Here is a 25833-nt window from a genome sequence, read left to right on the forward strand (position 1 = left end):
AAAGAGGTGTGAAAGAGGCCATTTATGCCAACCTGGAAAAACCATCCCTGAACAGAGGAGGGGGCCTGAGACACCGCTTGTCACCAACATACAATGGCGCGTTGACATCCTTACCCCGGCAGTTTCACAACAGTTCACACTTCCAGTCATGTACTTTGAAGGATTAACACCTTCATCAATGAGAATCTTGGTACCATTGTGATTGGATCATACCTTCTTACACCTGTCAGTTTCAGCTAACACCTAACTGAACAAGTTCAATGGAACCATTGTGATTGGATGTCTGTGACTCTACTACCATCAAGAGTTTAAATACCGGGGAATTCCCTACCAGTCATTTGAACTGAAGAAGCCACTCGGATGAGTGGTGAAACGTTTTCAAGAAAAACTCAGAAAAAGTCCAGTTGTTTTAGACTTAATTCTACTAGATAAGTACAGGTACTGTTTTATTATTACAGAGAAAAGGGAATCATTTAACCATTAAATAAACCCAATAGGGCTGTTCTGCCCCAATAAGGGGTAATTATATCTTAGTTGAGATCAAGTACAGGTACTGTTTTATTATTACAGAGAAAAGGGAATCATTTAACCATGAAATAAACCCAATAGGGCTGTTCTGCCCCCAATAAGGGGTAATTATATCTTAGTTGGGATCAAGTACAGGTACTGTTTTATTATTACAGAGAAAAGGGAATCATTTAACCATTAAATAAACCCAATAGGGCTGTTCTGCCCCAATAAGGGGTAATTATATCTTAGTTGAGTGTATGTTCTATAATCTGAGAACCTTTCTGATTAAATGTATCTTTGATTTTGTGATTTGTTCAGGTGGGGTACCCCCAGTCACTACTCTAGGCCCCCATTGGGGAGCCAGCCCCTCAGTTTGCAAACTGCTACTCTAAGGTGAGGATCCATTTTCCCCCATATTCAGGTGGGTTTCCTCCCACTGTGTTGGCTTCAGAAAAAAGTGACCCTACTAATTGTGTGTGTGTGTAGAAATACTAACTCCCCCCCCCCCCACCGGCATTGTATGTTGTGCAGTGTGATTGTGTAGCACATTAATAGATGAGACTTTGATGGCTTAGAAAAGAATGTTGAGTAATTATTAAAGAACCAACTATGTGAGTGATGTCACTTACTTTCACGGAACTTGTGACAAATCCTTCCTTTTTCTATGTGATATTAAGTCATTCTGCTGATCTGGGGAACGATATTGTGCCATAAACATTCAGTGAGAATAGAGTTATCTTCCTGCCTTTCCTGCAGTTCAGGTTATGGTTAGGGGGTGTTCCAGCAAGTACTGTACTGGCCCTGCACATATGAACCCATAGTCTCCCTTTCACTGTAAAGGTAGCAGGTATAGTAGGTAGAGATGGTGCCTATAGTAGCAGTGGGGGGATAATAGCCTCTGGGAAGGGACTGGGGCTGTGGGATAGCAGGTATAGTAGGGAGAGATGGTGCCTATAGTAGCAGTGGGGGGATAATAGCCTCTGGGAAGGGACTGGGGCTGTGGGATAGCAGGTATAGTAGGGAGAGATGGTGCCTATAGTAGCAGTGGGGGATAATAGCCTCTGGGAAGGACTGGGGCTGTGGGATAGCAGGTATAGTAGGGAGAGATGGTGCCTATAGTAGCAGTGGGGGGATAATAGCCTCTGGGAAGGGACTGGGGCTGTGGGATAGCAGGTATAGTAGGGAGAGATGGTGCCTATAGTAGCAGTGGGGGATAATAGCCTCTGGGAAGGGACTGGGGCTGTGGGATAGCAGGTATAGTAGGGAGAGATGGTGCCTATAGTAGCAGTGGGGGGATAATAGCCTCTGGGAAGGGACTGGGGCTGTGGGATAGCAGGTATAGTAGGGAGAGATGGTGCCTATAGTAGCAGTGGGATAATAGCCTCTGGGAAGGGACTGGGGCTGTGGGATAGCAGGTATAGTAGGGAGAGATGGTGCCTATAGTAGCAGTGGGGATAATAGCCTCTGGGAAGGGACTGGGGCTGTGGGATAGCAGGTATAGTAGGGAGAGATGGTGCCTATAGTAGCAGTGGGGGGATAATAGCCTCTGGGAAGGGACTGGGGCTGTGGGATAGCAGGTATAGTAGGGAGAGATGGTGCCTATAGTAGCAGTGGGGGGATAATAGCCTCTGGGAAGGGACTGGGGCTGTGGGATAGCAGGTATAGTAGGGAGAGATGGTGCCTATAGTAGCAGTGGGGGGATAATAGCCTCTGGGAAGGGACTGGGGCTGTGGGATAGCAGGTATAGTAGGGAGAGATGGTGCCTATAGTAGCAGTGGGGGGATAATAGCCTCTGGGAAGGGACTGGGGCTGTGGGATAGCAGGTATAGTAGGGAGAGATGGTGCCTATAGTAGCAGTGGGGGGATAATAGCCTCTGGGAAGGGACTGGGGCTGTGGGATAGCAGGTATAGTAGGGAGAGATGGTGCCTATAGTAGCAGTGGGGGATAATAGCCTCTGGGAAGGGACTGGGGCTGTGGGATAGCAGGTATAGTAGGGAGAGATGGTGCCTATAGTAGCAGTGGGGGGATAATAGCCTCTGGGAAGGGACTGGGGCTGTGGGATAGCAGGTATAGTAGGGAGAGATGGTGCCTATAGTAGCAGTGGGGGGATAATAGCCTCTGGGAAGGGACTGGGGCTGTGGGATAGCAGGTATAGTAGGGAGAGATGGTGCCTATAGTAGCAGTGGGGGATAATAGCCTCTGGGGAAGGGACTGGGGCTGTGGGATAGCAGGTATAGTAGGGAGAGATGGTGCCTATAGTAGCAGTGGGGGATAATAGCCTCTGGGAAGGGACTGGGGCTGTGGGATAGCAAGGTATAGTAGGGAGAGATGGTGCCTATAGTAGCAGTGGGGGGATAATAGCCTCTGGGAAGGGACTGGGGCTGTGGGATAGCAGGTATAGTAGGGAGAGATGGTGCCTATAGTAGCAGTGGGGGGGATAATAGCCTCTGGGAAGGGACTGGGGCTGTGGGATAGCAGGTATAGTAGGGAGAGATGGTGCCTATAGTAGCAGTGGGGGATAATAGCCTCTGGGAAGGGACTGGGGCTGTGGGATAGCAGGTATAGTAGGGAGAGATGGTGCCTATAGTAGCAGTGGGGGGATAATAGCCTCTGGGAAGGGACTGGGGCTGTGGGATAGCAGGTATAGTAGGGAGAGATGGTGCCTATAGTAGCAGTGGGGGGATAATAGCCTCTGGGAAGGGACTGGGCTGTGGGATAGCAGGTATAGTAGGGAGAGATGGTGCCTATAGTAGCAGTGGGGGGATAATAGCCTCTGGGAAGGGACTGGGGCTGTGGGATAGCAGGTATAGTAGGGAGAGATGGTGCCTATAGTAGCAGTGGGGGGATAATAGCCTCTGGGAAGGGACTGGGGCTGTGGGATAGCAGGTATAGTAGGGAGAGATGGTGCCTATAGTAGCAGTGGGGGGATAATAGCCTCTGGGAAGGGACTGGGGCTGTGGGATAGCAGGTATAGTAGGGAGAGATGGTGCCTATAGTAGCAGTGGGGATAATAGCCTCTGGGAAGGGACTGGGGCTGTGGGATAGCAGGTATAGTAGGGAGAGATGGTGCCTATAGTAGCAGTGGGGGGATAATAGCCTCTGGGAAGGGACTGGGGCTGTGGGATAGCAGGTATAGTAGGGAGAGATGGTGCCTATAGTAGCAGTGGGGATAATAGCCTCTGGGAAGGGACTGGGGCTGTGGGATAGCAGGTATAGTAGGGAGAGATGGTGCCTATAGTAGCAGTGGGGGGATAATAGCCTCTGGGAAGGGACTGGGGCTGTGGGATAGCAGGTATAGTAGGGAGAGATGTGCCTATAGTAGCAGTGGGGGGATAATAGCCTCTGGGAAGGGACTGGGGCTGTGGGATAGCAGGTATAGTAGGGAGAGATGGTGCCTATAGTAGCAGTGGGGGGATAATAGCCTCTGGGAAGGGACTGGGGCTGTGGGATAGCAGGTATAGTAGGGAGAGATGGTGCCTATAGTAGCAGTGGGGGATAATAGCCTCTGGGAAGGGACTGGGGCTGTGGGATAGCAGGTATAGTAGGGAGAGATGGTGCCTATAGTAGCAGTGGGGGGATAATAGCCTCTGGGAAGGGACTGGGGCTGTGGGATAGCAGGTATAGTAGGGAGAGATGGTGCCTATAGTAGCAGTGGGGATAATAGCCTCTGGGAAGGGACTGGGGCTGTGGGATAGCAGGTATAGTAGGGAGAGATGGTGCCTATAGTAGCAGTGGGGGGATAATAGCCTCTGGGAAGGGACTGGGGCTGTGGGATAGCAGGTATAGTAGGGAGAGATGGTGCCTATAGTAGCAGTGGGATAATAGCCTCTGGGAAGGGACTGGGGCTGTGGGATAGCAGGTATAGTAGGGAGAGATGGTGCCTATAGTAGCAGTGGGGGGATAATAGCCTCTGGGAAGGGACTGGGGCTGTGGGATAGCAGGTATAGTAGGGAGAGATGGTGCCTATAGTAGCAGTGGGGGGATAATAGCCTCTGGGAAGGGACTGGGGCTGTGGGATAGCAGGTATAGTAGGGAGAGATGGTGCCTATAGTAGCAGTGGGGGGATAATAGCCTCTGGGAAGGGACTGGGGCTGTGGGATAGCAGGTATAGTAGGGAGAGATGGTGCCTATAGTAGCAGTGGGGGATAATAGCCTCTGGAAGGGACTGGGGCTGTGGGATAGCAGGTATAGTAGGGAGAGATGGTGCCTATAGTAGCAGTGGGGGATAATAGCCTCTGGGAAGGGACTGGGGCTGTGGGATAGCAGGTATAGTAGGGAGAGATGGTGCCTATAGTAGCAGTGGGGGATAATAGCCTCTGGGAAGGGACTGGGGCTGTGGGATAGCAGGTATAGTAGGGAGAGATGGTGCCTATAGTAGCAGTGGGGGATAATAGCCTCTGGGAAGGGACTGGGGCTGTGGGATAGCAGGTATAGTAGGGAGAGATGGTGCCTATAGTAGCAGTGGGGGGATAATAGCCTCTGGGAAGGGACTGGGGCTGTGGGATAGCAGGTATAGTAGGGAGAGATGGTGCCTATAGTAGCAGTGGGGGATAATAGCCTCTGGGAAGGGACTGGGGCTGTGGGATAGCAGGTATAGTAGGGAGAGATGGTGCCTATAGTAGCAGTGGGGGATAATAGCCTCTGGGAAGGGACTGGGGCTGTGGGATAGCAGGTATAGTAGGGAGAGATGGTGCCTATAGTAGCAGTGGGGGATAATAGCCTCTGGGAAGGGACTGGGGCTGTGGGATAGCAGGTATAGTAGGGAGAGATGGTGCCTATAGTAGCAGTGGGGGGATAATAGCCTCTGGGAAGGGACTGGGGCTGTGGGATAGCAGGTATAGTAGGGAGAGATGGTGCCTATAGTAGCAGTGGGGGATAATAGCCTCTGGGAAGGGACTGGGCTGTGGGATAGCAGGTATAGTAGGGAGAGATGGTGCCTATAGTAGCAGTGGGGGGATAATAGCCTCTGGGAAGGGACTGGGGCTGTGGGATAGCAGGTATAGTAGGGAGAGATGGTGCCTATAGTAGCAGTGGGGATAATAGCCTCTGGGAAGGGACTGGGGCTGTGGGATAGCAGGTATAGTAGGGAGAGATGGTGCCTATAGTAGCAGTGGGGGGATAATAGCCTCTGGGAAGGGACTGGGCTGTGGGATAGCAGGTATAGTAGGGAGAGATGGTGCCTATAGTAGCAGTGGGGGGATAATAGCCTCTGGGAAGGGACTGGGGCTGTGGGATAGCAGGTTATAGTAGGGAGAGATGGTGCCTATAGTAGCAGTGGGGATAATAGCCTCTGGGAAGGGACTGGGGCTGTGGATAGCAGGTATAGTAGGGAGAGATGGTGCCTATAGTAGCAGTGGGGGGATAATAGCCTCTGGGAAGGGACTGGGGCTGTGGGATAGCAGGTATAGTAGGGAGAGATGGTGCCTATAGTAGCAGTGGGGGATAATAGCCTCTGGGAAGGGACTGGGGCTGTGGGATAGCAGGTATAGTAGGGAGAGATGGTGCCTATAGTAGCAGTGGGGGGATAATAGCCTCTGGGAAGGGACTGGGGCTGTGGGATAGCAGGTATAGTAGGGAGAGATGGTGCCTATAGTAGCAGTGGGGGAATAATAGCCTCTGGGAAGGGACTGGGGCTGTGGGATAGCAGGTTAGTAGGGAGAGATGGTGCCTATAGTAGCAGTGGGGGGTAATAGCCTCTGGGAAGGGACTGGGGCTGTGGGATAGCAGGTATAGTAGGGAGAGATGGTGCCTATAGTAGCAGTGGGGGATAATAGCCTCTGGGAAGGGACTGGGGCTGTGGGATAGCAGGTATAGTAGGGAGAGATGGTGCCTATAGTAGCAGTGGGGGATAATAGCCTCTGGGAAGGGACTGGGGCTGTGGGGATAGCAGGTATAGTAGGGAGAGATGGTGCCTATAGTAGCAGTGGGGGGATAATAGCCTCTGGGAAGGGACTGGGGCTGTGGGATAGCAGGTATAGTAGGGAGAGATGGTGCCTATAGTAGCAGTGGGGGGATAATAGCCTCTGGGAAGGGACTGGGGCTGTGGGATAGCAGGTATAGTAGGGAGAGATGGTGCCTATAGTAGCAGTGGGGGGATAATAGCCTCTGGGAAGGGACTGGGGCTGTGGGATAGCAGGTATAGTAGGGAGAGATGGTGCCTATAGTAGCAGTGGGGGGGATAATAGCCTCTGGGAAGGGACTTGGGCTGTGGGATAGCAGGTATAGTAGGGAGAGATGGTGCCTATAGTAGACTGTGTTAGTCAGTATTGTATTGGTGAAGGAAGGTAGGGAGAAGACATGTAGATGTCACAGTACCCACCCCTACAGCATTTAGCCCCCCATGATAGCTAAATAACCCCTCAAATGTTGTGTAAGTTTCCATTCTGACCAATGATAGAGAAGGTTTGTTTTTGTATGAACATTACAGCCTCCCACTGTAAGTGAAAAGTAAGTAACAGGGGGTCAGTGTTACGCCCCCCCCCATCCTTTTGGGGCCAAAAACACAGTGTTTGGTGCAATTATCAATGCGCAGGTACTGACGCAAGTAAATTTGCATGGGTGCAGCCGTAGCCTATAAATAAGCCCTGTGCTGTTTTCTCAGGCTGAATACTGGAAAGTGGCGGAAATAAGATAAAGCAGATATGATGATGCAGCACCGACCTGGAGGGGGGGGGGGCGGGTAGGTCCAAATGTCTGAGGGTGAAATCATAAAACGTTCTGATTGGCTGCTGCACTGACACTTGGCCCACTCCCCCCATTATATTAGGTTTTTATATACCAACGATTGAGCCTTATCTGCGGCATAAAAACCCGGCAGTGGCTTCCTGGTTAGATAACTGGGAACAGATACCTGTGTATTCAGTGCAAAGAGAATTTGCCCCATAAATAGGTATTCTAGGCTATTGCCCCCAACCAGAATCCAGCAGCGCAGACGGGGGGTAGATCTATTAGTCACCCAATCTGGCCGCTATCATAACCAGCGCTGGTTAAATATACAGCAAACACTCAGTATTTGCTCAATGGCCACCTTTATATAAACAGGTTATCTCTGAGCAAACATGGAAGGAGGGCTCCGCCCAGGGATATTCTCAGTATTTAATCAAGGGATGGTGTTGTCTGAATAATAGGACTCCGAATAAAAGAACTTATGCCACATTTTGTTTGAGGTCACCTGACCTAAAGGGTTGGATCCAGTTGGACCCAAACATAAAGGATTTAGATGAAGAGGCTCGGAACTGGGATTGGCATGGGGTGATATTGTCTGGAGTTGGTGGAGATCAGTATTGTGCAGTCAGGCCGCCTCCCCCGCGATGGCTCCGGGCACTTATATCATCGATGTACCTTATTGATTTTAATGTAGCGAAACCAGCGTAACCCTTTCCTGGCACTTACTGAGGCAGGGTTATACTTCAGCATTCACAGGGCCCCTACTACAGCCATCTGGGTAATGGTGGGAGAGACTGCTACTTAACTTCATGGTGCCCCCAGGGCTTCAATTTGGGGTGTGATGGTGCCAACAGATGACTACAATTAGGATATGTATTGGCTTCAGTTATTGGTTCAGTTCAGTGGCCTCCTGTGCAATGGCAGCTTAGCACGTAGCCGGTCGGTCTGACTACCTAGCGATGGAGCTCTAGGTCTCCTTGCCAAGTTCAATGGTCCAACTCCCATCTTGCTCTCCTGGAAGTCTCCAGAGGCTGCAGGTTGTGCTTTATAGCTTACCTATCTGTGGGAGCCAAATACAGGCACCTTCTTCTTTCCTAGATGTCCCCTGGGGCTACCAGCATCTCCCATAGTGATGTCCTGGCTGGCCCGATACCCCACGGGTCGGGAGGGTTCAGCCCGATCTCAGCACATCATTTGCGGGTCATGGGTTTAGCTCTTCTGCATTCTCTCCCCACCCACAACCTTAAACTGCCGCCTTGTGCTTCCAGATTTATAGGAGAGGAGAAGCTGGGTCAGATAGGGTTTGGGTCGGGAGTGTGCAGCTTGGGGTTGGGAGTGGGTCAAGTTTTCCTCAACCTGCACATCACTTATCCCTGAGGCGGGATCCCCTGGCTAAACAGGTCACATCCCACAGCTGACCAGGCCAGATGACATTGTGGTAGGAAGCTGATAGGAACACGCATAAGGTCCCTAGAATTCTATACCAGTGGTTGTTGGACTTCTTATTTGCAAATCCAACCTTAGCTATGACAAGGTCACAGATGTAGGAAAAAACATTGGTGTATCAGCCATTCAGCCTTAGTTCCAAGAATATGTAGGCTAACCGATAAGTTTCCTTTCAGAATCTCACCCTAGTTGACCTTCAAGCTGGGCTTTCAGGGGTATCTACAAATAGACATTCTCCCCAGATCTTACTCTAACTGGCCTTGAAGCTGGGCTTTTAAAGGTATCTATGAGAGCAAATAGACATTCTCCCCAAATCTCACCCTAACTAGCTTTGAAGTTGGGCATTTGGAGGTATCTAGGAGAGCAAATAGACATTCTCCCCAAATCTCACCATAACTGGCCATGAAGCTGGGCTTTCAGAGGTATCTAGGAGAGCAAATAGACATTCTTCCCAAATCTCACCCTAACTAGCCTAGAAGCTGGGCATTTGCAGGTATCTAGGAGAGCAAATAGACATTCTCCCAAAATTTCACCCTAACTAGCCTTGAAGCTGGGCTTTTGGAGGTATCTAGGAGAACAAATAGACATTCTTCCCAAATCTCACCCTAACTAGCCTTGAAGCTGGGCTTTTGGAGGTATCTAGGAAAACAAATAGACATTCTTCCCAAATCTCACCCTAACTAGCCTAGAAGCTGGGCATTTGGAGGTATCTAGGAGAGCAAATAGACATTCTCCGCAAATCTCACCCTAACTAGCCTTGAAGCTGGGCTTTTGGAGGTATCTAGGAGAGCAAATAGACATTCTTCCCAAATCTCACCCTAACTAGCCTTGAAGCTGGGCTTTTAGAGGTATCTAGGAGAGCAAATAGACATTCTTCCCAAATCTCACCCTAACTAGCCTTGAAGCTGGGCATTTGGAGGTATCTAGGAGAGCAAATAGACATTCTTCCCAAATCTCACCCTAACTAGCCTTGAAGCTGGGTTTTTGGAGGTATCTAGGAGAGCAAATAGACATTCTTCCCAAATCTCACCCTAACTAGTCTTGAAGCTGGGCTTTCAGAGGTATCTAGGAGAGCATATAGACATTCTCCCCAGATCTCACCCTAACTAGCCTTGAAGCTGGGCTTTTGGAGGTATCTAGGAGAGCAAATAGACATTCTTCCCAAATCTCACCCTAACTAGCCTTGAAGCTGGGCTTTCAGAGGTATCTAGGAGCATATAGACATTCTCCCCAGATCTCACCCTAACTAGCCTTGAAGCTGGGCTTTCAGAGGTATCTAGGAGAGCAAATAGACATTCTTCCCAAATCTCACCCTAACTAGTCTTGAAGCTGGGCTTTCAGAGGTATCTAGGAGAGCAAATAGACATTCTTCCCAAATCTCACCCTAACTAGCCTTGAAGCTGGGCTTTCAGGAGTATCTAGGAGAGCAAGTAGACATTCTTCCTAAATCTTACCCTAACTAGCCTTCAAGTTCTATTTCACGATATCTAGAAAACCAAAAAGGTATTCTCCCCAAATTGCACCATAACTGGCCTTCAAGCTCAATTTCATGGATATATAGGAAAGGAAGTAGGAATTCTCCCAAGATCTCATCCTAACTGGTCTTCAAGCTCAGTTTCAGGGATATCTAGGAGAGCAAATAGGCATTCTCCCCAAATCTCACAGTAGAAAAAGGACATCAAGCACCTTTCGGACACCAGGGATCCGTTTAAAATCCGAACTTTATTTCAGCATGTTTAAAAACAAAGAGTGCCTGACGCGTTTCGTGCGTTAGGAGCACTTATTCATAGGCTCCCCAAATCTCACCCTAACTGGCCTTCAAGCTCAATTTTATGGATATGTAGGAAAGGAAGTAGGAATTCTCCCAAAATCTCATCCTAACTGGTCTTCAAGCTCAGTTTCAGGGATATCTAGGAGAGCAAATAGGCATTCTCCCCAAATCTCACCCTAACTGGCCTTCAAGCTCAGTTTCAGGAATATCTAGGAGAGCAAATAGGCATTCTCCCCAAATCTCACCCTAACTGGCCTTCAAGCTCAGTTTCAGGGATATCTAGGGGAGCAAATAGGCATTCTCCCCAAATCTCACCCTAACTTGACTTCAAGCTCAGTTTCAGGGATATCTAGGAGAGCAAATAGGAATTCTCCCCAAATCTCACCCTAACTGGCCTTCAAGCTCAGTTTCAGGGATATCTAGGAGAGCAAATAGGCATTCTTCCCAAATCTCACCCTAACTGGTCTTCAAGCTCAGTTTGAGGAATATCTAGGAGAGCAAATAGTCATTCTCCAGAAATCTCATCCTCATTGGTCTTCAAGCTCAGTTTCAGGGATATCTACGGAAGGAAATAGACATTCTCCCGAAATCTCATCCTAACTGGTCTTCAAGCTTAGTTTCAGGGATATCTAGGAAAGGAAATAGGAATTATCCCGAAATCTCATCCTAACTGGTCCTCAAGCTCATTTTCAGGGATATCTAGGAGAGCCAATAGGCATTCTCCCCAAATCTCACCCTAACTGGTCGTCAAGCTCAGTTTCAGGGATATCTAGGAGAGCAAATAGGCATTAACCCCCCAAAATCTCACCCTAACTGGCCTTTTAATTGGGCTTTCAGAGGTATCAAGAAGAGCAAATAGACATTCTCCCCAAGTCTCACCCGAACTGGCTTTTAGGCTATGTCCTCCTAGACACTGTTCTAGGCCCTATGCTAGTGTGTGTAATAATTCTGATAAGTCAATTCTGTCATATTAGCCAATTAGCAGCCAAGGAACCCTGCAGGTATAGGTGATAGTTTTTTGTGAATAAGCAATAAAAATAGATGTTATGGGTATATATGTTGCATGGAAGGATTGTGCGCCTGTGTGAGATACTGTGTTATTGTGTCGGGGTGGGGATGAGCAGGTAGCCGTGCCGGGCTGTGTTTGGCTCAGAGTCATGTGAATTAACGTCATCCTCACTATCTCTCTATCTACAGAAAGTCCAAACTCCAGCATCCCCTTATCTTATCTGCAGGGATAGGTCTGGCTATAAATACCCAGGAGACACAGGTCCGGTACCATTCCGTGCCCATTCTTCTGCCACCATGTGTACCGGCAAGTGTTCCAAGGTCGTCGGGATCTCCCTCTTCCCCTTCTCCATCATCTGCATCATCGCCAACCTCTTCCTCCTCTTCCCAGGACTCAGTATTGATCCAATTCAAGATGCAAGCCAACAGATGACCCCTGAGGTTCTTTACCTGGGGGGAGTCATTGGAGGGGGCTTCTTGGTGAGTTCAGACCTTTTCTTGTCTTGGTTCTGGAATCTTTACATCTTCTTCCAACGTCTGGAATGTCTTTCTCTAGACCTGAATTTTCCTCTTAGTAAAGAGGGAGTTTACTTTTTCAATTTGTATAAAGTAGACTATGACCGACCTTTGGGTGTCTGTCCCGTGCCATAAGGTAGAAAGGCGCAGACTGGGCATTGGGCTATATAAGCGCCTGAAACATTGACGGCAATGATACCATAGTCTGGGGCTGTCCAACTGGTGGCCAGGGCAGTTCTAAGAGGTCTATCTACAATACTGTAGCCTGGTAGTCACTCTGCCGCCAACCTCGCCAACCAGGATGACTGCTTTTCTAATCATTAACCCCCTCTCTCCTTCTCTTCCTGTAGGTTCTGATTCCTGCCATTCACATTCTGTCCACGGGACAAAAGGAAAACTGCTGCAATAATCGCTGTGGGGTGAGCGACTATTTTTATAAATATATATATGGTTCTGTTGTGGATCAGCTGAAAGCAACACAGCAATTATTAACTCATGGGAATGCCTTTTATCAACCTGGGCTGCTATATTACTATATATATATATATATATAATATCTATCCGTGCCTCTGCACAACTCCAGTCACACAGGGCTTCTATGGTTGCACATCTGAGGCTACTACCTGTTCTACAGGGACTGTAGAGGGGCACCGGCTCATGTTTTTCTAATGGTCTCATTATTCCCCATGACTTTTAAGCTTAGCATCTCAGCAACAGCCTAGAGCGCACTGAGCATGTTCAGTGCCATTGACACACAAAATATGGTCTAACCAGATCCATGATGGGGAGCTGCTGAGGACACCTATGAACCCTAACCTGCCCCTTCTCCACCCGCACACCCAACCCGGCCCGTCGCTTTGTGTCTATTTATAGACCTGAACCCGCCCTGCCTATGACATCACAGAGGGGGCGGTTTATGGCAGGCAAGGACCTATAAATAGATGCCGTCAGACCCGGAAGTGGGGATCAGTTGGGTTGTGGGTGGAGAGGTAGGCGGAAGGGCTCTACCCGCACCTATCCACAACCCGCTTTTGATGTTGCCTGACCCATGGGTTGTGGGCCGGCCCACACATCACTACTATGAAGGCCTGGATCATTACTGATATAGGGCTGCTGTGCCTCTGGGCTGGTACAGTAAGTTTACTGTATAAAATGCAGCCATAATTCATTTTAAGCTTTAGTTCTCCTTTAATACATTGCTATTTTGTCTGGCACACTTCCACACTGAAGCTCATGGGTTCCTAGGGGGCTGTCCCACTCTGGTGCTCATGGGTTCCTAAGGGGCTGTCCCACTCTGGTGCTCATGGGTTCCTAAGGGGCTGTCCCACTCTGGTGCTCATGGGTTCCTAAGGGGCTGTCCCACTCTGGTGCTCATGGGTTCCTAAGGGGCTGTCCCACTCTGGTGCTCATGGGTTCCTAAGGGGCTGTCCCACACTGGTGCTCATGGGTTCCTAAGGGGCTGTCCCACTCTGGTGCTCATGGGTTCCTAAGGGGCTGTCCCACTCTGGTGCTCATGGGTTCCTAAGGGGCTGTCCCACTCTGGTGCTCATGGGTTCCTAAGGGGCTGTCCCACTCTGGTGCTCATGGGTTCCTAGGGGGCTGTCCCACTCTGGTGCTCATGGGTTCCTAGGGGGCTGTCCCATTCTGGTGCTCATGAGTTCTTAGGGGGCTGTCCCATTCTGGTGCTCATTGGTTCCTTGGGGGCTATCCCATTCTGGTGCTCATTGGTTCCTAGGGGGTTGTCCCACTCTGGTGCTTATTAGTTCCTAAGGGGCTGTCCCACTGGTGCTCATGGGTTCCTAAGGGATGTCCCACTGGTGTTTATGGGTTCCTAAGGGGCTGTCCCACTCTGGTGCTCATGGGTTCCTAAGGGGCTGTCCCACTCTGGTGCTCATGGGTTCCTAAGGGGCTGTCCCACACTAGTGTTCATGGGTTCCTAGTAGAATGTTCCACTCTGGTACTCATGGGTTCCTAGTAGGATGTTCCACTCTGGTACTCATTGGTTCCTAAGGAGCTGTCCCACTCTGGTACTCATGGGTTCCCAGTAGGATGTTCCAATCTGGTACTCATGGGTTCCTTGTAGGATGTTCCACTCTGGTACTCATCGGTTCCCAGTAGGATGTTCCAATATGGTGCTCATGGGTTCCCAGTAGGATGTTCCAATCTGGTGCTCATGGGTTCCCAGTAGGATGTTCCAATCTGGTGCTCATGGGTTCCTAGTAGGATGTTCCACACTGGTGCTCATGGGTTCCTAAGGGGCTGTCCCACACTGGTACTCATGGGTTCCCAGTAGGATGTTCCATTCTGGTGCTCATGGTTTCCTAGGAGGATGTCCCACTCTGGTACTCATGGGTTCCTAAGTGGCTGTCCCACTCTGGTACTGATGGAATTCTGGAGACAGACTGGGGTGTCTGGGAGTTGAAGGCTCCTGGGTTAGATTACAAAATGGCAGATCTCCTACGGAGGAGAATACCCTGCCCCTTGGGGTCGGAGCTGTGTAATCATGTAACCCTTTGTCTCCCGCAGATGTTCCTGTCCATCATCTTTGCTGTTATTGGGTTGGTGGGAGCCGTATACGCCCTGGCAGTGTCGGCCCTAGGAATGGTGTATGGGCCAGTCTGTGAGTACCCGGATCCCAAAAGTGGAAATCTGACTTGGGGCCAGCCCTTCAAAGATAACCTTGAAAAATTCAGGTAATTTCATTCCCAAAGATTAATCTAATACCCGTTGTGCGTTACTCGCAGTTACACATACAGGCTTTGTGATGATCGAGTCCCCTAAAGCTCCCCATGTATCTGCATGCAGTGTGTGCTTTCCCCCAGCCTATAATACCAACCTATCCCCCCCAGCCTATAATACCAACCTATCCCCCCCCAGCCTATAATACCAACCTATCCCCCCCAGCCTATAATCCCAACCTATCCCCCCAGCCTATAATACCAACCTATCCCCCCCAGCCTATAAACCTACCCCAACCTAATCCCCCCCCCAGCCTATAATACCAACCTATCCCCCCCAGCCTATAATACCAACCTATCCCCCCCAGCCTATAATACCAACCTATCCCCCCCAGCCTATAATACCAACCTATCCCCCCCCAGCCTATAATACCAACCTATCCCCCCCCAGCCTATAATACCAACCTATCCCCCCCAGCCTATAATACCAACCTATCCCCCCCAGCCTATAATACCAACCTATCCCCCCCAGCCTATAATACCAACCTATCCCCCCCAGCCTATAATACCAACCTATCCCCCCCAGCCTATAATACCAACCTATCCCCCCCCAGCCCTATAATCCCAACCTATCCCCCCCAGCCTATAATACCAACCTATCCCCCCCAGCCTATAATACCAACCTATCCCCCCCAGCCTATAATACCAACCTATCCCCCCCAGCCTAATAATACCAACCTATCCCCCCCAGCCTATAATACCAACCTATCCCCCCCCAGCCTATAATCCCAACCTATCCCCCCCCAGCCTATAATCCAACCTATCCCCCCCAGCCTATAATCCCCAACCTATGCCCTCCCAGCCTATAATCCCCAACCTATCCCTCCCAGCCTATAATCCCAACCTATCCTCCCCAGCCTATAATCCCAACCTATCCCTCCCAGCCTATAATCCCAACCTATCCCCCCCAGCCTATAATCCCAACCTATCCACCTATAATCCCAACCTATCCCCGCCTATAATCCCAACTATCCCCAGCCTATAATCCCAACCTATCCCCCCAGCCTATAATCCCAACCTATCCCCCCAGCCTATAATACCAACCTATCCCTCCCAGCCTATAATCCAACCTATCCCCCCCAGCCTATAATACCAACCTATCCTCCCAGCCTATAATCCCAACCTATCCCTCCCAGCCTATAATCCCAACCTATCCCTCCCAGCCTATAATCCCAACCTATCCCTCCCAGCCTATAATCCCAACCTATCCCTCCCAGCCTATAATCCCAACCTATCCCCCCCCAGCCTATAATCCCAACCTATCCCTCCCAGCCTATAATCCCAACCTATCCCCCCCAGCCTATAATCCCAACCTATCCCTCCCAGCCTATAATACCAACCTATCCGCCAGCCTATAATCCCAACCTATCCCTCCCAGCCTATAATCCCAACCTATCCCTCCCCAGCCTATAATCCCAACCTATCCCCCCCCAGCCTATAATCCCAACCTATCCCTCCCAGCCTATAATCCCAACCTATCCCTCCCAGCCTATAATCCCAACCTATCCCTCCCAGCCTATAATCCCAACCTATCCTCCCAGCCTATAATCCCAACCTATCCCTCCCCAGCCCTATAATCCCAACCTATCCCTCCCAGCCTATAATCCCAACCTATCCCTCCCCAGCCTATAATCCAACCTATCCCCCCCCAGCCTATAATCCCAACCTATCCCCCCCCAGCCTATAATCCCAACCTATCCCTCCCAGCCTATAATCCCAACCTATCCCCCCCAGCCTATAATCACCTATCCCTCCCAGCCTATATCCACCTCCCCCCAGCCTATAATCCCAACCTATCCCCCCCCAGCCTATAATCCCAACCTATCCCCTCCCAGCCTATAATACCAACCTATCCCCCCAGCCTATAATACCAACCTATCCCCCCCAGCCTATAATACCAACCTATCCCCCCCAGCCTATAATACCAACCTATCCCCCCAGCCTATAATACCAACCTATCCCCCCCAGCCTATAATACCAACCTATCCCCCCCAGCCTATAATACCAACCTATCCCCTCCCAGCCTATAATACAACCTATCCCCCCCCAGCCTATAATACCAACCTATCCCCCCCCAGCCTATAATCCCAACCTATCCCCCCCCAGCCTATAATCCCAACCTATCCCTCCCAGCCTATAATCCCAACCTATCCCCCCCAGCTATAATCCCAACCTATCCCTCCCAGCCTATAATCCCAACCTATCCCTCCCCAGCCTATAATCCCAACCTATCCCCCCCCAGCCTATAATCCCAACCTATCCCTCCCAGCCTATAATCCCAACCTATCCCTCCCAGCCTATAATCCCAACCTATCCCTCCCATCCTATAATCCCAACCTATCCCCCCCCAGCCTATAATCCCAACCTATCCCTCCCAGCCTATAATCCCAACCTATCCCTCCCAGCCTATAATCCCAACCTATCCCTCCCAGCCTATAATCCCAACCTATCCCCCCCCAGCCTATAATCCCAACCTATCCCCCCCCAGCCTATAATACCAACCTATCCCTCCCAGCCTATAATCCCAACCTATCCCCCCCCAGCCTATAATACCAACCTATCCCTCCCAGCCTATAATTCCCAACCTATCCCTCCCAGCCTATAATCCCAACCTATCCCTCCAGCCTATAATCCCAACCTATCCCTCCCAGCCTATAATCCCAACCTATCCCTCCCAGCCTATAATCCCAACCTATCCCCCCCCAGCCTATAATCCCAACCTATCCCTCCCAGCCTATAATCCCAACCTATCCCCCCCCAGCCTATAATCCCAACCTATCCCTCCCAGCCTATAATACCAACCTATCCCCCCCCAGCCTATAATCCCAACCTATCCCTCCCAGCCTATAATCCCAACCTATCCCTCCCCAGCCTATAATCCCAACCTATCCCCCCCCAGCCTATAATCCCAACCTATCCCTCCCAGCCTATAATCCCAACCTATCCCTCCCAGCCTATAATCCCAACCTATCCCTCCCAGCCTATAATCCCAACCTATCCCTCCCAGCCTATAATCCCAACCTATCCCTCCCAGCCTATAATCCCAACCTATCCCTCCCAGCCTATAATCCCAACCTATCCCTCCCCAGCCTATAATCCCAACCTATCCCCCCCCAGCCTATAATCCCAACCTATCCCCCCCAGCCTATAATCCCAACCTATCCCTCCCAGCCTATAATCCCAACCTATCCCCCCCAGCCTATAATACCAACCTATCCCTCCCAGCCTATAATCCCAACCTATCCCCCCCCAGCCTATAATACCAACCTATCCCCCCCCAGCCTATAATACCAACCTATCCCTCCCAGCCTATAATCCCAACCTATCCCCTCCCCAGCCTATAATCCAACCTATCCCCCCCAGCCTATAATCCCAACCTATCCCCTCCCAGCCTATAATCCCAACCTATCCCTCCCAGCCTATAATACCAACCTATCCCTCCCAGCCTATAATCCCAACCTATCCCCCCCAGCCTATAATACCAACCTATCCCTCCCAGCCTATAATCCCAACCTATCCCCCCCCAGCCTATAATCCCAACCTATCCCCCCCCAGCCTATAATCCCAACCTATCCCTCCCAGCCTATAATCCCAACCTATCCCCCCCCAGCCTATAATACCAACCTATCCCTCCCAGCCTATAATCCCAACCTATCCCCCCCAGCCTATAATACCAACCTATCCCCCCCCAGCCTATAATACCAACCTATCCCTCCCAGCCTATAATCCCAACCTATCCCTCCCAGCCTATAATCCCAACCTATCCCCCCCAGCCTATAATCCCAACCTATCCCCCCCAGCCTATAATCCCAACCTATCCCCCCCAGCCTATAATCCCAACCTATCCCCCCCCAGCCTATAATACCAACCTATCCCCCCCAGCCTATAATCCCAACCTATCCCTCCCAGCCTATAATACCAACCTATCCCCCCCCAGCCTATAATACCAACCTATCCCCCCCCAGCCTATAATCCCAACCTATCCCCCCCCAGCCTATAATCCCAACCTATCCCCTCCCAGCCTATAATACCAACCTATCCCCCCCAGCCTATAATACCAACCTATCCCCCCCCAGCCTATAATCCCAACCTATCCCCCCCAGCCTATAATCCCAACCTATCCCCCCCAGCCTATAATACCAACCTATCCCCCCCCAGCCTATAATACCAACCTATCCCCCCCCAGCCTATAATACCAACCTATCCCTCCCAGCCTATAATCCCAACCTATCCCTCCCAGCCTATAATCCCAACCTATCCCCCCCCAGCCTATAATACCAACCTATCCCCCCCCAGCCTATAATACCAACCTATCCCTCCCAGCCTATAATCCCAACCTATCCCTCCCAGCCTATAATCCCAACCTATCCCCCCCCAGCCTATAATCCCAACCTATCCCTCCCCAGCCTATAATACCAACCTATCCCCCCCCAGCCTATAATACCAACCTATCCCCCCCAGCCTATAATCCCAACCTATCCCCCCCCAGCCTATAATCCCAACCTATCCCCTCCCAGCCTATAATACCAACCTATCCCCCCCCAGCCTATAATACCAACCTATCCCCCCCCAGCCTATAATCCCAACCTATCCCCCCCAGCCTATAATCCCAACCTATCCCCCCCCAGCCTATAATACCAACCTATCCCTCCCAGCCTATAATCCCAACCTATCCCTCCCAGCCTATAATCCCAAACCTATCCCCCCCCAGCCTATAATCCCAACCTATCCCTCCCCAGCCTATAATACCAACCTATCCCTCCCCAGCCTATAATCCCAACCTATCCCCCCCCAGCCTATAATCCCAACCTATCCCCCCCAGCCTATAATACCAACCTATCCCCCCCCAGCCTATAATCCCAACCTATCCCTCCCCAGCCTATAATACCAACCTATCCCCCCCCAGCCTATAATACCAACCTATCCCCCCCAGCCTATAATACCAACCTATCCCCCCCAGCCTATAATCCCAACCTATCCCCCCCCAGCCTATAATCCCAACCTATCCCTCCCAGCCTATAATCCCAACCTATCCCTCCCCAGCCTATAATACCAACCTATCCCCCCCCCAGCCTATAATCCCAACCTATCCCCCCCCAGCCTATAATCCCAACCTATCCCTCCCAGCCTATAATCCCAACCTATCCCCCCCAGCCTATAATCCCAACCTATCACCCCCCAGCCTATAATCCCAACCTATCCCCCCCCAGCCTATAATCCCAACCTATCCCCTCCCAGCCTGTACTCCTGTGTGTGAGTGGGATCCAATTCTCACTGTGCCTATTCTGTTCCCTGCAGTAATGAGAGTTACCTGTTCAATAAGGACCAGTGGTATTTCTGTGAGAAGCCAGACCACGTGGCCCCATACAACATTACTCTCTTCTCCATCATCCTGGCTGCCAGCGGGGTAGAAGTCATTCTGTGTGTTATTCAGGTCATAAACGGCCTGGCCGGCTGTATCTGTGGGACCTGCCAGAAAAAGAACTGAGGTGAGTGTTAAACACACGGGCAGGGGGTGAGTTGGTTGCTTGGGGGGGGCTAATGGTGGCCCATACACACACACACTACAGATAATCTCCTTAGTTGGCAGTCAGGTTTGGCCTTATTGAAAATATGCCTGTGATTAAACATATGCACAGTTTTATCCAATCCCTGCCTTACACTGGCCACACCCACAGGGGAAATCCCCTTCTACTGTATATACACACTGGCCACACCCACAGGGGAAATCCCCTTCTACTGTATATACACACTGGCCACACCCACAGGGGAAATCCCCTTCTACTGTATATACACACTGGCCACACCCACAGGGAATATCCCCTTCTATTGTATATACACACTGGCCACACCCACACAGAATATCCCCTTCTACTGTATATACACACTGGCCACACCCACAGGGAATATCCCCTTCTACTGTATATACACACTGGCCACACCCACACGGAATATCCCCTTCTACTGTATATACACACTGGCCACACCCACACGGAATATCCCCTTCTACTGTCTATACACACTGGCCACACCCACACGAAATATCCCCTTCTACTGTCTATACACACTGGCCACACCCACACGGAATATCCCCTTTTTCTGTCTATACACACTGGCCACACCCACAGGGAATATCCCCTTTTTCTGTCTATACACACTGGCCACACCCACAGGGAATATCCCCTTTTTCTGTCTATACACACTGGCCACACCCACAGGGAATATCCCCTTCTTCTGTCTATACACACACAGTAATTACACACAATGGCCACATGGGGGCTGAGGGAGCAGCCTTGCAGCACTGGGGCCCTGAGTTCCATTCCAGCCGGGGCACTACCTGCAAGGAGGGCTTATGTTTATGCATATTGTCCAGTTATTGTATGAGATTATAATCCTATTGTTTCATGTTTTTTTCTCCTCAGATTGCCATGTCCCACTCCCCCACAATCCCCTCTGTCCGCAGTTGTCTCCTCCAGAGGCTGGTTCCTTTGAGAGTCTCCCCTGCCCTCATGGTCTGACCCGCCAGCGGGCTTGGCATTGCCAGGGGTAGGAGCATTACTCCCTACTGTAAATCCCGGATGTAGATGTACGTAGGCAGAATGAAAGGGTGCCCCCCTCAGACGAAGCCGCTCAATACGTCTCCCATGTGAGGGATGCTGGGAGCTTTGCACCGGTGTACATATCATTTGTATTTATAATGAATGTAAATATATGTTTCTCAATAAAAATATATGTTTCTCAGTTAACCAAATACAACCATGTTCTTGTAAGAGTGTCACTGATTCGCCCTTGTTTCCTCATTGGACCATTTGTACCCCCAAATGACCCTACTAGACCTTCAAGCTGGGGTTTCAGGGGTATCTAAGAAAGCAAATAAGCATTCTACTCAAATTGTACCCTAAATGGCATTCAAGTCAAGCTGCCCCAACACCCCAGGGTTAGCACCCCCCCAGTTTGGGAACCCCCGGCTTACCCCATCTCCACAACTTAGATATGTAAACTAACCAGGGTTGCCACCATTTTGTGGCTCATTACCAGCCGTCGACGTAGGTCGAGGACAGAAAAATGGGCAGGGCAATGAGGCAGAGGGGCAGGGCTATGATGCAGAGGGGCAGGGCTATGAGGCAGAGGGGCAGGGCAATGAGGCAGAGGGGCAGGGCAATGAGGCAGAGGGGCAGGGCTATGATGCAGAGGGGCAGGGCAATGAGGCAGAGGGGCAGGGCAATGAGGCAGAGGGGCAGGGCAATGAGGCAGAGGGGCAGGGCAATGAGGCAGAGGGGCAGGGCTATGAGGCAGAGGGGCAGGGCAATGAGGCAGAGGGGCAGGGCAATGAGGCAGAGGGGCAGGGCAATGAGGCAGAGGGGCAGGGCTATGATGCAGAGGGGCAGGCAATGAGGCAGAGGGGCAGGGCAATGAGGCAGAGGGGCAGGGCTATGATGCAGAGGGGCAGGCAATGAGGCAGAGGGGCAGGGCAATGAGGCAGAGGGGCAGGGCAATGAGGCAGAGGGGCAGGGCAATGATGCAGAGGGGCAGGGCAATGAGGCAGAGGGGCAGGGCAATGAGGCAGAGGGGCAGGGCAATGATGCAGAGGGGCAGGGCTATGATGCAGAGGGGCAGGGCTATGAAGCAGAGGGGCAGGGCTATGAAGCAGAGGGGCAGGGCAATGAGGCAGAGGGGCAGGGCAATGAGGCAGAGGGGCAGGGCTATGATGCAGAGGGGCAGGGCTATGATGCAGAGGGGCAGGGCTATGATGCAAAGGGGCAGGGCAATGAGGCAAAGGGGCAGGGCAATGAGGCAAAGGGGCAGGGCAATGATGCAGAGGGGCAGGGCTATGATGCAGAGGGGCAGGGCTATGAGGCAGAGGGGCAGGGATATGATGCAGAGGGGCAGGGCTATGAGGCAGAGGGGCAGGGATATGATGCAGAGGGGCAGGGCTATGAGGCAGAGGGGCAGGGATATGATGCAGAGGGGCAGGACAATGAGGCAGAGGGGCAGGGCTATGATGCAGAGGGGCAGGGCAATGAGGCAGAGGGGCAGGGCAATGAGGCAGAGGGGCAGGGATATGATGCAGAGGGGCAGGGCAATGAGGCAGAGGGGCAGGGCTATGACAAGGAAGGGGCAGAACTTCTAAACTATCAGGGAAACCCAAGGGAGCTGCAGGTTGGAACAGGTAATTGGTGGGGATGGAGGTGGAGCGGGGGGGGGACTTTTGTCCTTTACCCTGGTTGCTAAAGTCATTTGGATCCTAGCAACCAAATAGCTGCTGAACAGAAGAGCCACTGAACAAAAACTGAAACTATTTAAAAACTACAAATTATAAAAAAAATGAAGACTCACCCAGCCTGCATCCTCCAAATCCCACAATTCCCTGCACATGTGATGCCATCAAGAAAAGGAACATCACAGGGCAATGCATTGTGGGTTATGTAGTCCCTGCAGGCTGTCTGTAAACTGTAAACTGTACACTGCCAGGATTTCAAGTGATGCAGAAAGAGAAGAACTGTTTTGCGGCTGGATTTCAGCCTATACAAATGGTATTTATTCATATTTTTCAAAGGAAATAGCCGCGGGCGACAAAAGAATAGCCTCGCGACAAAAGAATAGCCTCGCGACAAAAGAATAGCCTCGCGACAAAAGAATAGCCTCGCGACAAAAGAATAGCCTTGTGACAAAAGAATAGCCGCGGGCGACAAAAGAATAGCCGCGGGCGACAAAAGAATAGCCGCGGGCGACAAAAGAATAGCCTTGCGACAAAAGAATAGCCGCGGGCGACAAAAGAATAGCCTTGCGACAAAAGAATAGCCTCGCGACAAAAGAATAGCCTCGTGACAAAAGAATAGCCGCGGGCGACAAAAGAATAGTTGCGGGGGACACTTTCACCGCGACATTTTCACCGTTACGCAAATCTTTTGAAAGATTGGCAAATTTTACGGTGAAGCGAAACGGGACAGATTCACTCATCACTTATCCCAGTGTGCACCGGGGTACAACGTTGGCTCTGGGTGCAACCTGTAACTGAACACCATCCGATCTATCCCATCCACTTCTTCCATACTTGTTTGGAGTCTTCAGTATGAAGAGTTGGGGATCCACCCTGGCCCCCAAGGCCCACCAACGAACCCGACCTGATGTGCATTATACACAAAGGCCTACGGTGGAAATAATGGGGTCATGAGAATGAACCTTGGCTGGGGCCCATTGGGTCTGAACCCTCTGGGAGACATTCTAGTGGCCCCAGTGATTGCACCCCTGCCATTCCCAGTGTCCCGCTGGCCCAGTCCGACCCTGTGCATTGGTCATTTCCTGGCACCTAAAGCATTAATTCCTCATTACCTTGGGCACATTAACATCTGCAGCACTGCCGGACAGAGAAACCTGTGAAAACATAAACAGAGAATTAATATAAGGACAACCTGTACTATGAGCAGCACAAAGGGAGGCCGTGTCCCTTTAAATTGCACAAATAAAATACAAGGATAGGATTAACGCGGCAAAAGATGCGTGAAATTGGCTCTGAAAGCTCCCTCGCCCGTACGCCCAGGTTACAAATTAACTGTCGTTGTGGAGAGACAAAGTTGGGGGGGCTCAGAGCCCATGTAAATGGCTAAACCCGTCACATTGACATTGCCACAGCGCTCTTGTGAATGCCACCGCCATTTTATATGCAAAATATCATTATCCGTTATTCTAACCGTCCCCTACGGCTGAGCCATGGCGATTTATGAAAGGATACTGCCCCCTAATGTTAGTTGGGATCAAGTACAGGTACTGTTTTATTATTACAGAGAAAAGGGAATCATTTAACCATGAAATAAACCCAATAGGGCTGTTCTGCCCCCAATAAGGGGTAATTATATCTTAGTTGGGATCAAGTACAGGTACTGTTTTATTATTACAGAGAAAAGGAATCATTTAACCATTAAATAAACCCAATAGGGCTGTTCTGCCCCAATAAGGGTAATTATATCTTAGTTGGGATCAAGTACAGGTACTGTTTTATTATTACAGAGAAAAGGGAATCATTTAACCATGAAATAAACCCAATAGGGCTGTTCTGCCCCAATAAGGGGTAATTATATCTTAGTTGGGATCAAGTACAGGTACTGTTTTATTATTACAGAGAAAAGGGAATCATTTAACCATGAAATAAACCCAATAGGGCTGTTCTGCCCCAATAAGGGGTAATTATATCTTAGTTGGGATCAAGTACAGGTACTGTTTTATTATTACAGAGAAAAGGGAATCATTTAACCATTAAATAAACCCAATAGGGCTGTTCTGCCCCCAATAAGGGGTAATTATATCTTAGTTGGGATCAAGTACAGGTACTGTTTTATTATTACAGAGAAAAGGGAATCATTTAACCATTAAATAAACCCAATAGGGCTGTTCTGCCCCCAATAAGGGGTAATTATATCTTAGTTGGGATCAAGTACAGGTACTGTTTTATTATTACAGAGAAAAGGGAATCATTTAACCATGAAATAAACCCAATAGGGCTGTTCTGCCCCAATAAGGGGTAATTATATCTTAGTTGGGATTAAGTACAGGTACTGTTTTATTATTACAGAGAAAAGGGAATCATTTTTTAAAATTAGAATTATTTTATTATAATGGAGTCTATGGGAGATGGCCTTTCTGTAATTCTGAACTTTCTGGATAATGGGTTTCCGGATAAGGGATCCCATACCTGTACTTGGCTTATAAATGCTATTTTCCACTTATATTAGTTATTAGTTATTTGCATCTCTGTCCTTTGCAATTCTCTGCTCTGCTGGTTCTGACTACATGGGAAGCGTTTCATGCACCTTCAATAGCAGTTACATTAATAAACAGCTTCAAAGCCAATGGAAATGTGGAATGAAAATATAATGGGGATTGGCTTACAATCTTTTATTTGGTAAAATGTTATCTTTCTGTTTGGGTTGAGTTTCCCTTTAAATTGTAAGCATTGACAGCTGAATGAAGGGTCCAAAAAAGGCCAAATCCTTGTCTTGTACCGAGCAGCTGCCTTCAGGGTCAGACTGGGTCGGGAAAATACCCAGTGGGCCCCAGCGGCCCAGACCTGACCCAATTGCTGCTTCCTCTGGCCTCCGATGTCCTCCCCTTATGGGGGTTCAGGGGTGTGGGCCGGGGGCCCCTGCGTGGGACGTGGCCAGAGGAGGCACCTTGGAGGG

At 50.1% G+C, this 25833-nt stretch overlaps 1 protein-coding gene across 1 annotated transcript; it reads left to right on the plus strand.

Moving 5' to 3' along the window:
- Positions 1 to 780: 780 nt before the first annotated feature.
- Positions 781 to 21407, plus strand: LOC100493299 (transmembrane 4 L6 family member 5-like). The gene is made up of 6 exons (XM_002941237.5): positions 781 to 903; positions 11592 to 11882; positions 12269 to 12337; positions 14445 to 14611; positions 19955 to 20145; positions 21079 to 21407. The coding sequence occupies exons 2-5, from the start codon at positions 11700 to 11702 to the stop codon at positions 20142 to 20144; spliced, it is 609 nt and encodes a 202-aa protein (XP_002941283.1). The 5' UTR covers positions 781 to 903; positions 11592 to 11699; the 3' UTR covers position 20145; positions 21079 to 21407.
- The last annotated feature ends 4426 nt before the right edge of the window (positions 21408 to 25833 follow it).

Source organism: Xenopus tropicalis, chromosome 3 (assembly GCF_000004195.4).
Source record: "Xenopus tropicalis strain Nigerian chromosome 3, UCB_Xtro_10.0, whole genome shotgun sequence".
In the NCBI taxonomy this organism is placed as follows: domain Eukaryota; kingdom Metazoa; phylum Chordata; class Amphibia; order Anura; family Pipidae; genus Xenopus; species Xenopus tropicalis.

Bases quoted from the DNA above. Each gene is read 5' to 3' on its own strand.
- LOC100493299 (XM_002941237.5), top strand. From the start codon at position 11,700: ATGTGTACCGGCAAGTGTTCCAAGGTCGTCGGGATCTCCCTCTTCCCC. The intron at 12,338-14,444 runs GTGAGCGACTAT...TGTCTCCCGCAG, and splicing joins GCTGCAATAATCGCTGTGGG to ATGTTCCTGTCCATCATCTT. The intron at 14,612-19,954 runs GTAATTTCATTC...TGTTCCCTGCAG, and splicing joins GATAACCTTGAAAAATTCAG to TAATGAGAGTTACCTGTTCA.